This window comes from Megascapheus bottae, chromosome 18 (assembly GCF_031878675.1).
Source record: "Megascapheus bottae isolate mThoBot1 chromosome 18, mThoBot2.hap1, whole genome shotgun sequence".
Taxonomy (NCBI): domain Eukaryota; kingdom Metazoa; phylum Chordata; class Mammalia; order Rodentia; family Geomyidae; genus Megascapheus; species Megascapheus bottae.
The window spans coordinates 32,157,275-32,173,168 of NC_143526.1; the positions used below are offsets into that span (position 1 = coordinate 32,157,275).

Here is a 15,894-nt window from a genome sequence, read left to right on the forward strand (position 1 = left end):
CTTTTCTTACTAGAGCTGGAGCAATCAGCATCTATCTGTCTCAGCACCTCTACCAAGCACAGCCAAGGCCCACCAACCTGAAGTTGTGTACCCAATGGGGCCTTGTGCAGCCTCCACTTTTCCTGATAAGTGTCAGACCTGGCAGGGAAGGGGCAGTTTAAAGAGCAAGTGATGTCACAGGTCTCTTTATGAGAGTAGAAAGGGTCTGGCAGGACAGTTTGAAGCCTAGAGAGGTATTGTCAAAACCATCAGGGCAGTACATCTTCCAGAGGGGTAGAAGTTGCTAAGGTAATATCTCACTTTCCATAGGGGCCCTGTGGGATCCTGCATGGGATTTCTAAACGTCTGTTGTAGTCGAGTACCAGTGGCTCATACCTATAATCCTAGCCGCTCAGAAGGCTGAGATCTGAGGATCATGGTTTAAAGCCAGCCCAGGCTGAAAAGTCTCCATGAGACTATTAATCTCCAGTTAACCACCAGAAAAAGTGGCACTGTGGCTCAAAGTAGTAGACAGTAGCCTTGAACAAAAAGATCAGGAACAGGACCCAGGCTCCATGACCAACAACAACAACAAAAGTATATTGTAGTCACATTCTACCTGCTGAGGGAGAGGGTAGCAAACCTAGCTTTCCACAGAAGCATCAGCTCTGTATGACTGTGTACCAGGTGGTACTGTATTCCTTGTGAGATGATGCTTTAGAGGTTGGTTTCTGGAGGTTTAAGCCTGTGGGGTTTGCCCACACCACCTGCTGTGTGATACTGAGCAAATCTCCCAATCTCACTGAGCTCCTTGACAAGCAAGGGAAGGTGGTGAAACATCTTGTGGGGATCAAGATGCCACAAGCCTTCAAAGACATCTTTCTGGACCAGGAGCGTAACCTAGTAGTAGAGTGCTCGCCTAGCATGCATGAAGCCCTAGGTTTGATTCCTCAGCATCACATACTCAGAAAAAGCTGAAAGTGGTGCTGTGGCTCAAGTGGCAGAGCACTATCCTTGAGCAAAAGTGTCCAAGGACAGTGCCCAGGTGCTGAGTTCAAACCCCAGGACTGGCAAAAAAAAAAAAAAAAAAAAAAAAAAGACATCTTCCCAGGTATCACCAGAGGTGGTTGGAAGGAAAACTGAGAAAAGGAGTATAAGGACATGAAGGGAGAACAGTAAATCACAGGATTTGTTCCTATGCCTCTGCTGTCATGCATCAGTCACATCTGCCCACGGGGGTTTCCAGGGCCATCCAGAAGTGGTATCTGTCCATCCTTATGTGGATCAACAGGCCTTCAGCTAACACCTTTTGGGCCAAGAATGAGGCTACAGGGATATGATTCTCTTTACTGATGCCTCCAGGAGTCTTGATCTAAGAGCCAAAGCAGGCAGATAAACAGACTTGTAGTTACCTGAACATGGCAACAGACCATGCCGGAAGGCTTTGGGGCAGTGCTGGAAGCAAGGCTGAATTATGGGGATGTGGGGGAGGGTCCAAGTCCAGCAGCACAGAAGCCCAGAGATGGAAATAACCCTGCAGGGCCCGTGAGTGAACAGCTACCATGTGGACCCCTAAACTATCATACTGACAGTGCCTTACCCACCAAGACCCTCCCCACCTGTCTCTCCCAAGTGTCCTAGGGCAGCATCAAGGCAAGCAGTGTGCCTCTCACTTTAAACATGGGGAAACTGAGGCTCAGGAAGCCCACCATGTGCCCTCTAGGAATTTTCTATAATGCATACTTAGGTTTGAAGGAGGGGTCAGCCAATCTCTTAACTGGGATGGATTTATCACCTCAGATCAGGGTGAGCCCCCAGGTGACAGACATGAGGGGTGCCAGAGCCTGAACTTAGACATCTACCGCTCTGGTGCCAGTATTTACATTGTTTCCCCTGTGGCTAGGCCATGTCTGTTGTGAACATTCCATTGTTGCTGCTGACTGCAGTGCACAGGAGGAGGAAAAAAATAGTTGAGCTATGAATGTCACACACCAAAGATGACTTCTGATGTCACATCCAGAGCTGTGTGGGAAGTAGGAGGGCCAAGAAATAGAGTCCTGAGGTCACACTGCGGAGACTGTGTCTGGCCTGCGGACCATCGTCTGGGCCGCTCTCTCCTGTCAGTTCTACTTCTTAGGAAGCTCTGCCTTATAATGGGGCACCATCTGTCTCATCCTTCTGCTTTTTTTTTTTTTTTTTTTTTTTTTGTCGTGGAACTTGAACTCTGGGCTATTCAGCTCAAGGCTAGCTTGAGCCACAGCGCCACTTCCTGTCCCACACCTTTCCTTCCCCACTCTGGGTTACACCACTGCAGGCCATACATCCTAGTCTCTGCAAGCCACTGGAGAGACTAGACACCACTTAACCTCTCACCATTTGTGGCAATTCTAGACTTCCATACCAGTCCCTATTGCTGCCATCTTGCCACCAAACACGTCATGGTTCTCTGTACTTTACTATGCATCTAAGGATGAGAACTGCCCCTCCATTGCTAGCCCAGGACATGTAGAAGGAATGACTAGAAACTTCTCCCTGTGCCCATCACCCTCTTCTCATCAGGATTCCGTGACCATATCACTTGGTCTGGTCACCTGCAGCCCCATAGTACTGTCCTGAGTTCCTTCAGACAGCTTTTTCTGAACTGGGCCTCCCTCTGGCCACACAGCTTCAGATGTGCCTGTCATTAGCCAGAATCACTGAGGCTTTGCCTGTACAGGCTGCTTTCTTACGGAATTGTAGAGCTGGCTCCTAACCCCAGATCTTGCTTAAGCTCTGAGGAGGGCCCTCTCTCTGCCTGAGTTCTGTCCCTAGGCCTGCCTGGCCCAGAGGCCAGAGCATTTCCTGTGTTGACCTGAACTGAACTCCTGGTTTTCCTCACTCAGCCCGTCTTTGTTGCTTTCATCTAGTCCCTTGGCTGCCCAGGACTCTTGGCTCCTGCTTCTGTCACCTGATATGCCACCTGTCACTCCAGGCAGTGAATGAGCCTGTTAACACCACCTTTCTATTCTGGGATGCGCTTGGTCATTCAACAATCGAGGTACACAGCCTGGAGTGTCTGGCTCTGGCTTTGCACACTAAATGTGGAGCCTGTGACAGTTTATGTAAAGCTAAGCTTTTATGACCCACTGTTGACGTCAGCCCTCCAGAATGAGAGTAGATTTCTGGGGTTCTGTCTAAGTAATACTTGCCAGGCTGGGCTGCTGGGACCTTAGGACTTTGGAAACATAGCTAAAAGCCAAGGAGTGTTGGAAAGCCAATCTTGCATTCTGTGTCTCCCCATCTTCCCCTTATCCCCCATTCTCTCACCAGGCTAGATAGGCTGTGCATGTCCAAGTTTTGTACTAGACTGCAGCCACAGCAACCCTGTAACTAGCTTGTCAGTACAAGTGCATATAGCTTTAACACTTGGTGAGGAACAAGAAAGTCATAGTTTAATATCTGCATCCGGACAGCCAGCACCACTTCAAAGCCTGAACTTGCAGGGATGTTGGCAAAGGTGTCCTGGGGTAGGGTAGACCCTGCAGATGGTCTCTGAGGATAGCTATGATGACATTGTGGCAGATTGAGCACAGGATGGAGCAATGATTATCACATGGGCTGGGGACTGGATACAGCTGGGTATCCAGTTTTGGAAAATAACTATTTGGGAGGTGAGGTATTCCTCCCTGGACAGGGGGTAGAAGAGATGGGGCTCACAACAACTGAAACTGCCCATTCCAGGTTTCTTCGTTTCCATCCGAGGGGACAGGGAACACCTCCTCCTCAGCCCCGTGGCAGGTTAGCCTGTACCACTGCGCTGCTTCCCCACCCTCATGAACAGACTTTATGTGGTAAAAGGAAGGAAAATGGAATGGTGGGAAACCCAGAGCCTTCCCCAAACCTTTCTGAGGATCCTTAGAGCCTGGTTTAGAAATCACTAGCTTTACTATACAGGCTCCTGGAGATCCCCCAGCCTCAGCATTCTACATTCTGGGACAAGTGGCTGTACCTCTCTGGGCTTCACTTTTGCAGACTGTAGTAAGATTCAGCCAAATGAGAAACAAATGCTAGTTCATGTCGGCGGGTGGTTCTAGTGCTTTTTGAGAAACAGAGGTGTATTACGGGCTACGTATAGGGAGAGCAGGACCTAAGAAAGGGCATTGGGCAGCTGTGGTCACAGGCTGGCTGGGGTTCAGAGAAGCAGCCAGGGGCTGCCCAGGAAAGGAAGACAGCCATCTGTACTTGGGAGAGGACTTTCCTGCAACCTATTCCTTAATGCCAGGGGCCTGAAACCAGACCTAGCCTGCTAGACAGACAGGGCTTTCTTTGCTTCCCCAAGCTGGAACTAAGGCATCTCATGGGACTACTACCTTTCCACTGGGAGGCTCTTATGGCCTGGCTTCCTAGGGAGCAAGGAGGAGCCAGAACTCCAGAGGAGCACAGTTCTGGGTTTGTGTGCCACAGGTGACATTGTCTGGTGGGTACAGACCTCTTTAGAGTTTGGAGAGATTTTGTTGTTGCTGTGCTTGTGGTGCTGGGGGTTGAACTCACGCTTGCCAGGCTTGTACTGCTGAGCCAACTCACTGTGTGCGTGCGTGCGTGGTGGAGGGGGTGGGAGAAGAGGTCTATTTATTTCTTTTCTCTTTTTTTTGGTGCGTCATGAGGTTTGAACTCTGTGCCTGGTCACTGTCCCTGAGCTCTTCAGCTCAAGCCTACCACCCTACCCCTTGAGCCACAGCCTCACGATCTTTAGTGCCCTGCCTGGCTTTGAACCGTAATCCTCAGATCTCAGCCTCCTGTGTAGCTAGGATTATAGGCGTGAGCTACCTCACCCAGCTGAGTCTGGTTATTTCTGAGATAGGGTCTCACTTTCTGTCTGAATATGTACCTGGACCACAATCCACCATCCTAGGTAAGGTGACAGGCATGCATAACCATGTCCAACATCTTTCGATTTAGATGAGGTCTTGTGGACTTCATGTCCTCACTTCCCTGGGCCTACCATCTTCCAGTGCCAGCCTCCCACATAGCTTAGGCTAACAATCAAATACCACTGCACCCAGCTGTTGGTTGTGAAAGGGTTTTGTGAACTTTTCTAGGCCTAGTCTAGGCTCAAACTACAATCTCCCTATTCTTGGCCTTGCACAAAGCTTGACTTACCAGTGCCTAGCTGCACTGGTTATTTTTCAGGTAGGGTCTCACTTCCTGTCCAGACATGTCTGGACTGTGATCTTACCTGTTTGAGGCTTCCTATCATAGCTGGGATGGCAAGCACATGCTCCCATACCCAGGTGCTTATTGAAATGGGGGGCTCAGAAACTTTTTTTGTAGGGGGGGAAACCTGGGCTGGCCTTGAATCACAGTCCTCCTGATTTTGTCCTCCCACAAAGCTGGAATGCTCAGAGGTTTTATCTTTTAAATTCTAGATCCTTAGCTTATCCACTTTTGGTAGCTCTGACACACACTGTGCCCAGTGCTAGACAAGTTAGATGTTCTGTACATATTTGAACTCATGATGTATGCTAGGTTAGTCTTAGATGGGACTCAGGCCCTACCCAAGGTACTTAACCCACCACAGCCAGTGTTGGCTTTAGGATCAAGCAGCTTGACTTTCTACCCTGGAGTTCAGAACCTCTTCTCTGAGCTATAAAGCACCTGGGGCTCTGGATGAAGCATCCTGAGCCTGGGCCTTGATCAGTGAAGGTTCTTGTCCGTGCGTGCACATGCGTGCACATGCACATGTGTGCACGGTGTTGCTGGAAGCTGGCTGACTACAGCCATTCCCCAGTGGTTATTCTTAAAACATTTTCCAATAGGCAGCACTTAGAGTTGGATAGTGTGTGTGTGTGTGTGTTGTGGTGGTGGTGGTAGTCTTGGTGAGGCTTGTACTCAGGCTGGGCACTGTCCCTGAGTTTGTTTGTTTGTTTGTTTGGTTGCCAGTCCTGGGGCTTAAACTCAGGGCCTGAGCACTGCCCTTGAGTTTTCTCAAGGCAAGTGCTATATCACTTGAACCACAGCACCACTTCTGGCTTTTCTGTTACATGTCGTACCAAGGAATTGAACCCAGGGCTTCGTACATGCTAGGCAAGCACTCTACCACTAGGCCACACTCCTGGCCCCATGTCCCTGAGCTCTTTTTTGCTCAAGGCTAACCCTCTGCCACTTTGAGCCACAGTGCCTCTTCCAGTTTTCTGGTGGTTAATTGCATATGAAAGTCTTATGGACTTTCATGCCTGAGCTGGCTTTGAACCATGATCTTCAGCTCTTAGACTTTTAAGTAGCTAGGATTACAAATGTGAGCCACCAGCACCTGGCCATTGAGGGTTTATTGAGCTCTCAGTCCCACTGAACAACTTCAGGCACTTGTTCAGAGCTCTGCCTCCTGGCAGAGTGTGCTTGTTAGTGTGTGTGCATGTATTCTGAGGCTGACCAAAATGGGTCTGGAGTCCTGGCCCTAGATTTGGTGTTGGCTTCCAGTTCAACTAGGTGAAAATCTGTCTGCTGACCAAGCTTCAGTTTGGCCATTGTCAAACAGTAGTTTATTCCTTCATATTACTGATCCCAGGTGTGTCCTCAGCCTAGTGCTGAAAAAGCATCGTAAATAACCTGGCTGAGGTTCCCTCCCTCAGGGGGACCTGAAGCCTAGTCAGATTCTCTGTCTGATAGGAAAATTAGTGGAGGATTGGTGCCTGCATGTACACATGGGATCCTCAGAGAAGGAACAACAGCCTTAGGCAGGGTGAGAGGATGAGACCACCAGACTGGGACTGAAGACAGGGTGAGAGGAGCAGGCTCAGGCCCGAGATGGGAACGGGCCTGGAGTGCTCAAGAAAGCAAACAGGCTGCTCGAGTAGGAGGGGTGGACAGTGTGGCAAAGGTGGGAGCACATTAGGCAGGGCAGACAGCGGCCATTCCTGTGGTGGCCAAGGTTTCTGTGCAGATCTTACTTTGTGTGGAATGGGGTAAGCTTTATTTTTAATTTTTTGTGTGTAGTGTTTGAGTTTGAACTCAAGGCCTTGTAGTGGAGGCCACTTGAGTCGTGCCTCCATCCTGTAGATGAGCTTTAGGAAGGGGCAATGGACCAGTGCTTGGTGGCTCATGCCTGTAATCCTGGCTCCCAGAAGGCTGAGATCTAAGGATCACGGTTCAAAGCCAGCTGAAGCCCAGCATCAGGCCCTAGAACTGGCATGTGCGCACGTGCACACACACGCACGCACGCACGCACACAAAACTACTTCATATACTTACTATAATTTCAGTACTTGGGGGGCTGAGGGAAGAGAACCAACAAGTTCAAGGCCAGCCTGGACCATATAATGAGTTCCAGGCCCGCCTATCTGAAAACATCAGACAGATAGATTGCTTCATGATTTTGGAGCATGATTGTGGGTAAGACAGATTTACCAAGGTGGTAGCAAGTGAGGAGGGGGAGCCCAGGACGGTGGTGGGGTGGAGAGAAGGTCTCTGTTGTGCTGCCCTAGTAGGGGGCTGAGGCTTTGCGAGTAGAGGAGGGAGGTGAGTTTGGGAGCTCTCTAGAGGTGAGTGAGGGGGAGAGCAAAACCAGTGTGGAGGAGGGGGTTTGCTTTCACTCTGTGCTCACTCAGCCTGAGAATGGCCTTGGACTCCCAGTGGAGCTGCCAAGGGCACAGGAACCGTCGAGATAGTAGGTGACACACCCGCCTCACTGCTGATAGGGCTTGTGCTGGAAAATTCTCTGACCCATGCCCAGCCTGGAGGATTTTTTTTCTTTTTGGGGGTGCAGGGGCAGTCATAGGGCTTGAATTCAGGGCCTGAGCACTGCCCCTTAACTCTTATGCTCAAGGCTAGCATTCTACCACTTTGAGCCATGGCTCCATGTCCAGTTTTCTGGTGTTTAATTGAAGATAAGAGTCTTAGAGACTTTCTTGCCTGTGCTGGCTTTAACTGTGATCCTCAGATCTCCTGAGTAGCTAGGATTACAGGCGTGAGTCACCAACACCCCTCTTCAGCCTGTGAGGTTTATGAGAGACTATGTAGGTGGGAAGATACCTCTCCATTTTGCTATTGGTGCCCTCCTGCCCTCTGGCCTCCCATACCTTCAGCTGTCCTCGCCTTGCTCTTCCTCTTTCCTGTCCATCACCTGGGGGGTGGGACTTCCCTTCCTCTAGGGATCCAGATCTGTCCAGTCAAACTCTGTCTTCCATGAAGGCCCAGACTTCTGGGGGTAATCAGTCTCTCTGTCAGGTGGCATGGGCACACTCACCAATCACTGAGTATCTCAAGCCTGTTATCTCCTTGGCTCTTCCTAGAGTACATGGGCTAGTGCAAGGGCTATGTGCAAGCCCTAGCCCACCACCTCTCTAAATTGGGGTAATAACAGACCCTACTCGCACATCCTGAAGATTCTGTTACTAGCATACCCTGTTCTCATTCCTCACGATAGTATGGGTTACACTGACATTGCTGCCATGGAAAACATGAGGTCCCTTTGCTTCGGCCAGTTGGTTCATTACTTGTTACCTGTGTTTCTGCTTATTTAAAAAAAAAAATTATCTTCAAGTAGTTGCACAGAGGAGTTTAAGTTCAATCTGTCAGTTTATGAGTACAGTGCATCCTGATCAGTGTTACCTCCATTCTCCACCATAGGTTTTTTGAGAGTTTTTTTGTCAGTTATGAGGCTTAAACATAGGGTACCATCCCTGAGCTTTTGTGCTCAAAGCTATCACTCGACCACTTGAAGCTACACCTCCACTTTTTGTTGATTCATTGGAGATACAAGTCTCACAGGCTTTCCTGCTCGAGCTGGCTTCAAACCATGATCTTCAGATCTCAGGCTCCTGAGTAGTTAGGATTACAAGTGTGAGCCTCAGTGCCCAGCATAAGCTCGTTCGTTCCTTCCTTCCTTCCTTCCTTCCTTCCTTCCTTCCTTCCTTCCTTCCTTCCTTCCTTCCTTTCTTGCCAGTCCTGGCGCTTGAACTCAGGGCCTGGGCTCTGTCCTGGAGCTTTTTCAAGGCTAAAGCTCCACTACTGGCTTTTTCTGCATATTTGGTACCAAGGAATGGAACACAGGGCTTCTTGCATGCTAGGCAAAAAGTCTACTGCTAGGCCACACTCCAAGCCCAAGATTTATTTAATATAATATCAGTTCATTAACATTGAGCTCCGGGTCAACAGTTCTGTGGTTCAGTCCTGAACACAGCATATCTAACGCACATTATATTTTTCCCCCATGACATATGCCCTTAGACATATTTATACACTTGGACCCACTTTTAACAGATCATCAACAAGACCATAGAAGCATAGCACCAAATAGACCATGAGATGAACACTTGCTTATTGTGTGAGAGCTGAAATGAGAAGACAGAGTGTCACCTTGATGTGCCTCAGCTACAAATGTGTGCATGAGGCCCACATGTTTGAGTGACCACGAAAGCCCCTTGAGGGTGCGTTTGTGGTTATAAGTAAACAAGTGATTCTGCAGTACAGAATCTGGGAATAATGAGGATCAGCTGTCCGCCAAGCCCTTCCGTGGGCCTGGCCCCAGTCCGTAGGGTCAGCTGTTATCCTCATTATTCCCAGCAGGACTGCATCTTTCCCTGCAGCTCTGTCTTCATTGTGACACTTTTGTAACCTGTGGCATCTGTGAACACTGGTGCCACAGGCAAATGAAATTTGCTATTCTAAGTGTACTGAGTGGGTTGTGGCAGTGGAAGGTTATGACATCTAAGCAGTGATATGAGTTCCTTGGTGATAGGAAGGCAGCTGGACAAGAGTTGGAGGCCAGGAAGCAGGTGTAGATGGTCTGGGGGGAGGGGGCTGTATACTGGGAGAGGAAGCTGGGAAGCGCCTGGCTATGGGAGGGACTGTGGGTCCCCAGAAGGTCTTGGAGGCTGTTGGCAGGAGAGGTGCTGCCTGTCCAGTGCTGCTGACTCTTGAGGTACATCAAGGGAGGTGGTGCAGCGCCCACAGCAGAGGGGCTGTCAGCAGGCTTCTTAGAGGACATTGTTCCTGATGCTGGCCTAGCTGCTTGGACTTCTTCTACAACTTCCTCTGCTTGGGGTGGAGGCAGAGGGAAGGAGACGGGAATGGGGCTTGTGAATTGGTCCCATCATAGCACACTCCTGACTTAGCTGTATGTTTGGCAGCTCTCTTATTTTTGGATAGGAGAGGGAATGAGTCCTTACAGGGCCTTTCCCAAGCCAGTCAAGACCAGCAAAGTAAATGAAGGAATCTGGCTTTTGTCTGAGGCAGCCCTGCCACTCCTGTGGATCCTGGAGTGGGCCCCTGCCCCCTGCCTTCTCCATAAGGCCCGCTTCCCTGGCTCCCTCACTGTTGACGGTCATGGCATCTGCTCCTCTTCAGGTATCTAGAGCCCTTCTCTTCCCACTGCCAAGCTCAGGCCCAGGAACCAGCACCCGTGAGAGCCAGACCAGTCTCAAGACACTTATGGAACCAGCTTTGTGGGGCTGCTGTACTCTCATAATCCCTTGGGGGACACAGCTACTCCTAAGTGTCAGAAGCTCTCTTTGTCCATCTTATATACTTTGGATGAAACCTTGGAGCCAAAAGTGGACATGATGAGAGAAAGGGACAAGAGTGTCTACTTGGAAGAATCAAGGACTTGCGCACTAGGGGCGGGACTGGAGGCAGACTGCAGAATAGAGGCTGTGTCGTTTTACTGCTGCCTGTCTGAGTTTGGCAGGAAAGACTTGCATGGCAGAATTGGATGGTGGGCAAGCATGTAGCCCATGGGAACAGGTAGCTCTTTGTGCTGTGGTTTAGCAATTGTCTCCCTTTGAGATCTCTGGGGGGAGGGAAGAAGCTGGAGCAGACAGTCACACTGGCAGGGTGCCCATACCCAGACAAAGCCACAGTTTCTAGACCATGTTCAAAGTCAGACCCACATGCTGTGTTGCCATTTATGACATATAGAACATTTCCCAGGGTGAGGAGATGCCAGACAGTCCTGGAGGATGCAGGCTGCATCTCTCTGATGTCTACATGTCCCCTGGGCAGTCAACACACAGGGGTCCCACTCAGGAACATGCCCCGAGCACTGAGTGCTACAATTGATGCTTAGAGAAAGGAGAGCTGGGGTGGAGGCGAAGGCTACCAGCAAGAGCAGGTGCATTTGGGATTCTGAAGCTGGAAGGGGACATGTTGGGGTGAGGGTGAGAAGGGTAAGCAGAGGCCAGGGCTGTAATCCTAGTTACTCAGGAGGCTGAGATCTGGGGATCACAGTTCAAGACCAACCCAGGCACTAAAGTCCATGAGACTCTTATCTCCAATTAACCATCATAAAACTGGAAGTGGCGCTGTGGCTTAAGGGGTAGGACAGTAGCCTTGAGCTGAAGAGCTCAGGAACAATGCACAGACCCAGAGTTCAAGTCCCATACCAACCAAAAAAAAAAAAACAGAAGGGAAGGCAGGGACCAGGGAGGAGCCCTGGATGCACAAATATTGGGAACCAAATAATCTTGATTTTTGGTAGCAATATCAAGGTTTGTTTTTTTCATTCAACAATTATTTATTGATAGGCTTCTGTGCTTAGTCCTGTATCAAGACTAGAAAGGGTTGAATGCCAGTGGCTCATGCCTGTAATCATTGCTACTCAGGAGACTGATATCTGAGGATCATAATTCGAAGCCAGCTTGGTAGAAAATTCCCCATGAGCTCATCTCCAATTAACCACCAAAAAACTGGAAGTGGAGCTGTGGCCCAAAGTAGTAGAGCACTAGCTTTGAGCAGAAGAGCTCAGGGATATCGCTCAGGTCCTGAGTTCAAACCCCATGACTAACAAATACACACACACACACACACACACACACTACATATGTAATGATGGTCCAGTACACACACACACACACACACACTACATATATAATGATGGTCCAGTAGGCCCTGACTGCCCCTAGTCTGTAGACTGCAAAAAGCAAGTAGAAAAGTGCCCAGTCCTGATAAAGGTTCGTGGTGATAGAAGAGATGAGGTGTGCAGAGGGGGGGATTGTCAGAGGAAGTGACTTAGAACTCGTGAGAGCTGGAGTGAGTGGCTGGCAGTGCTCCAGATGGTGAGGTATTAGCCTGCATTTCCTGCACTCTTGAACGAGTTCCGGGGCCATCCTTAGCCCAGGGTTAGGGCTCAGAAAGAGGGGTACATGCCTCCTAGGGAGCCTAAAGGCCCCCAAACCCTCTATTAGTCACACTACTTACTGGCTGTGACCTACACCCTAGAAGACAGACAATCTAAGATAAGTTTACTTCCCTTTTTATCACCTCTGGCCCTTCTGTTCACTTTCCCACTGATGACAGGCTGCCTCCACTGAAGATGAGGCCTCTGCCTGCTTCGGCCTGACCCTGAACCCCAGCCACCATGAGAGGAAGAGAACTCTGCCCCTTCCCTGCCATAGCCTGGCAGCAGCTATACACATACTAACTCCTCATAGCCTGTGACAGCTCCACCCCACACATAGACACACAGACCCCCCACTGCAGTCCCCACCTCAGCCCAGCTGACTCCCTCACACTGCCCCCTCACCACCACTTAAGGGGGCAATTCCACCCCTAAAACATTCTGAGCAGACTGGTGCTGGCTTCACAGTTCTGATTGAACTCAGACCCCTTTACTGAAACCTGCTTCCTTTCAGACTTTAGGCCAAACACATCCCTTCCTGAAATCCTGGTGAGTCAGTTTTGTGTGCTGGAAGCTGGTGTGGGGGCTCCAACACCACCAGAAAACAGGAAGTGGAGCTGTGGCCCAAAGTGGTGGAGCACTAGCCTTGAGCAAAATAACTCAGGGACAATGCCCAGGCTCTGAGTTCAAGCCCCAGTACCAGCCCCCCTCAAAAAAACGTATCTTGGAGACTTTTCTGACCCAGATGGCTTCAAACCATGATCCTCAGACCTCAGCCTCCTGAGTGGCTATGATTATAGGTGTGAGTCACCAGCACCCAAGCTTCTTCCTTTCTATGACCATACCTCCTTCCCTCTTGTCCCGCCCATTCTCTTCTCTCTCAAGTGTCCCCAGGTCTGGCAACTGTTCTGTAAAATTAGGTCATCTCAAGAATGTTGTAAAAATAGAATCAAACAATATGGAACTTCCAGAAATTTCTTTTACACTCAGCATAACTTCGGTCATAATTCATCCCAGTTGCTGCGTGCATGCATCCGTACGTAGTTCATTCCTTCTCACTGCTGAGCAGTACTCCGTGGTGCAGATGCACCACAGTCCATCTAATCACTTGTCCGCTGTTGTCAGTCTTCCAACTATGACACACAGATCTGCTCTGGATACTCCTGTTCCTTCCCCCAGTAGGATAGATACCTGTGTACAGTTGCCGAGTTGTATGGGATTGGACATGAAGTTCTATAAGAAGATAACAGTCTGTTTTCCAGGGTGGTTGTGTCATTCAAACTCTCCTCACCTTTGCTAGAGTTTGAAGCCATTCTGATAGCTTGGGGCCACACTGCCTCAGACTGGCAGGTGGAGGACTCTGTTGTTTCTTGCCCAGTCCAATGGACAGTGAGCCTTGTTTTGTGAGTTGTCCTTGGGCTAGCCCCATCTCCAGCATGGGTAGCCCTTGAAGCAAGGCGTCCCTGGCTTCTGCCTCCAGGATTGGGATAGAGATTTTTGAGGATCCTCCCAGGAAAGAGGGCACTTCTCATTATGGGAACTAGACATGGAGGAGTCTTGGTGGCAGCAGACAAGAGCACAGGTTTTCACATGAGGAGCAGTAGATGGGTGGGAAGGGCAAGGTGGGAGGAATCTACTGAAGCCTTGGAGAATGTGGCATCCTGGAGCTGACACAGTGGCTATGCCTGTAATCCTAGCTACTCAGGAGGCTGAGATCTGAGGATCAAAGTTCAAAGCCAGCCCAGGCACAAAAGGGTAGGGCAGTAGCCTTGAGCTGAAGAGTTCAGGGGCAGCACCCAGGCCAAGTTCAAGCCCCATGACCCACCAAAAGAAAAAAAGCGTACAGGTTAGCAGAGCAGTGGGTCTTGCTGACCTTGAGGAAAGCAAGGTTAGCTGCTGCTTAGCTGATCTGAGTTCTGCTCTGTTGTCACCACCCCTTCCTAACATCACTTAGGCTCCTCACAGCCTTGTGGTAGCACGCACCCAGCTGTCTAACCCACACTCACTGGATTAGGCCTTTGGGCCTTTGGGTGTGGATGAGGTGGAGGGACTCTGGCTCATGTTCTGTCTCCACTGGACTTGGTCTTGCATGGAGTGGGCTGGGCTTGTGTTTCTGCCTTGGTTGTGGCTGTGTGTGACTAGAAGTCCTACCCGAGGGAATGACTGAGGCCAGGGCAGGCAGGCACTCGGCCTGGGGTAGGGAGGGGATAAGAGCATTGGAGCCTTCACCTTCTCCCCTGGCCTCCTCTCACCCACCTGTAGGCTCGTCATGCCTCGTGGCATATAAGAAGACCCCACCACCGGTCCCTCCACGAACCACTTCAAAGCCGTTCATCTCAGTCACAGTCCAGAGCAGCACTGAGTCTGCCCAGGACACCTACCTGGACAGTCAAGACCACAAGAGTGAGGTGACGAGCCAGTCCGGCCTGAGCAACTCATCAGATAGCTTGGACAGCAGCACCCGACCGCCCAGTGTGACGCGGGGCGGAGTCGCCTCAGCCCCTGAAGCCCCAGAGCCACCCCCAAAACATGCGACTCTGAAGAGTGAACAGGGAACACTGACCAGCTCTGAGTCCCACTGCGAGACCATCCCTAAAAGAAAACTGTCATCAATAGGAATACAAGTAGGGGCCCCTTTTGTACTGTGTCCTCGGTTCACTCCATGCACCTCTCTGTGTGTAATTACATCTCGTGGAGGCCCACTAGGTCTCCTGGGAAAGGTGGTTTGTCCGTCTATTCGGGGGGGGGGGTCAGCCCTAAGGGGCCATACCAAATTCCACCCTAGTTACTCTTTCTCCCTGTCCTGCCATGCTGCAGTCTGCAGTTGTGGGGCTGTGTTCCTCCACCAGTGGGTTGTCCCATGAATTTAGTTACACTCAGCCAGCCATCTCCTGTCCACTGTGCTGTCTACTGTCTGTCTGTCCACTTCACCCTCTTCCCTGCCAGCCGACCCTTGAGAGGTGGGACTGGCCTAACGGTTCTCTAATCCAAGGTCAGCTCGGGTGCGGAAACCATAGTCCCGCTTGGCAGTGGGAGCAACGTGGAGCATAGACGCCGATGGGCCAGGGGCCCAGGACCCAGGCCCTTGAGCCATGGGGGTTGCTCAAGGGGAGCTTTGCCCTGAGCCCTTTCGGGCCTTGGGAACAGGTAGGTAGCTTGAGGCACCAGACCCATGTCAGATGGAGAAGTGAGAGCCTACTGCCATGGGAAAATGTCCTGGCAGATGGTTCTTCATGTGGCCCAAACCAGAAAACTCTTCCACAAGTCAACCATACTGGATACACCTATCCGTGGCTCCCAGCAGGGCGGTGTTCCAGCTTCCCCTCCACTGCCTCATGGCACCACCTGCTCTCCATACCATGCACTGCTTCCCATCAGCTGAGCAGGGCAAATGAGGGCCCTGCCTTCTGTTTCAGAGATGCTCTGAACAGAGATCAAAAGGTCTCTCCCTGTCTACTGGGCCTTCCAACAAAAGTAGAACACACTCGAAGCATGAGGGAGGGCTGGCTACAGTGTGGAGAGGACTCTGGGAGGTGGAACCCTTTCAAATGCCGTGGGAGTTTCCATGGGGACATAGTGGCAAACATTGTGGCTCCAGGCCACAGGGATCTTGATTTCCCCAGACACTACTAAGCAAGTGAATGTAGCCACATGGACAAAGCATTAGAATGCAGACAGAGCATGGGACCACAAAGAGCACTGAATGGAACAGGAATTCCTCACTGAGGAATTCCTTACCCACACTTAGGTGTGTTTCCCTAAGGCAGCTCAGGTGGGCAGGAAAGAAGTTGGCTAGGAGACTTTCCGGTCTGTATTCTGCTGGG

General features: G+C 50.5%; 1 protein-coding gene across 5 annotated transcripts in view; it reads left to right on the forward strand.

The window, feature by feature from the left end:
* Dlgap4 (DLG associated protein 4) overlaps positions 1-15,894 on the forward strand; it is a 102,682-nt gene that overhangs the window by 71,314 nt on the left and 15,474 nt on the right. For all 5 annotated transcript variants that reach the window (XM_090352288.1, XM_090352287.1, XM_090352289.1 and 2 more), the window contains one exon: positions 14,333-14,694. In XM_090352288.1, coding sequence (XP_090208414.1) covers positions 14,333-14,694 — 362 coding nt within the window. The remainder of the gene's footprint in view (positions 1-14,332; positions 14,695-15,894) is intronic.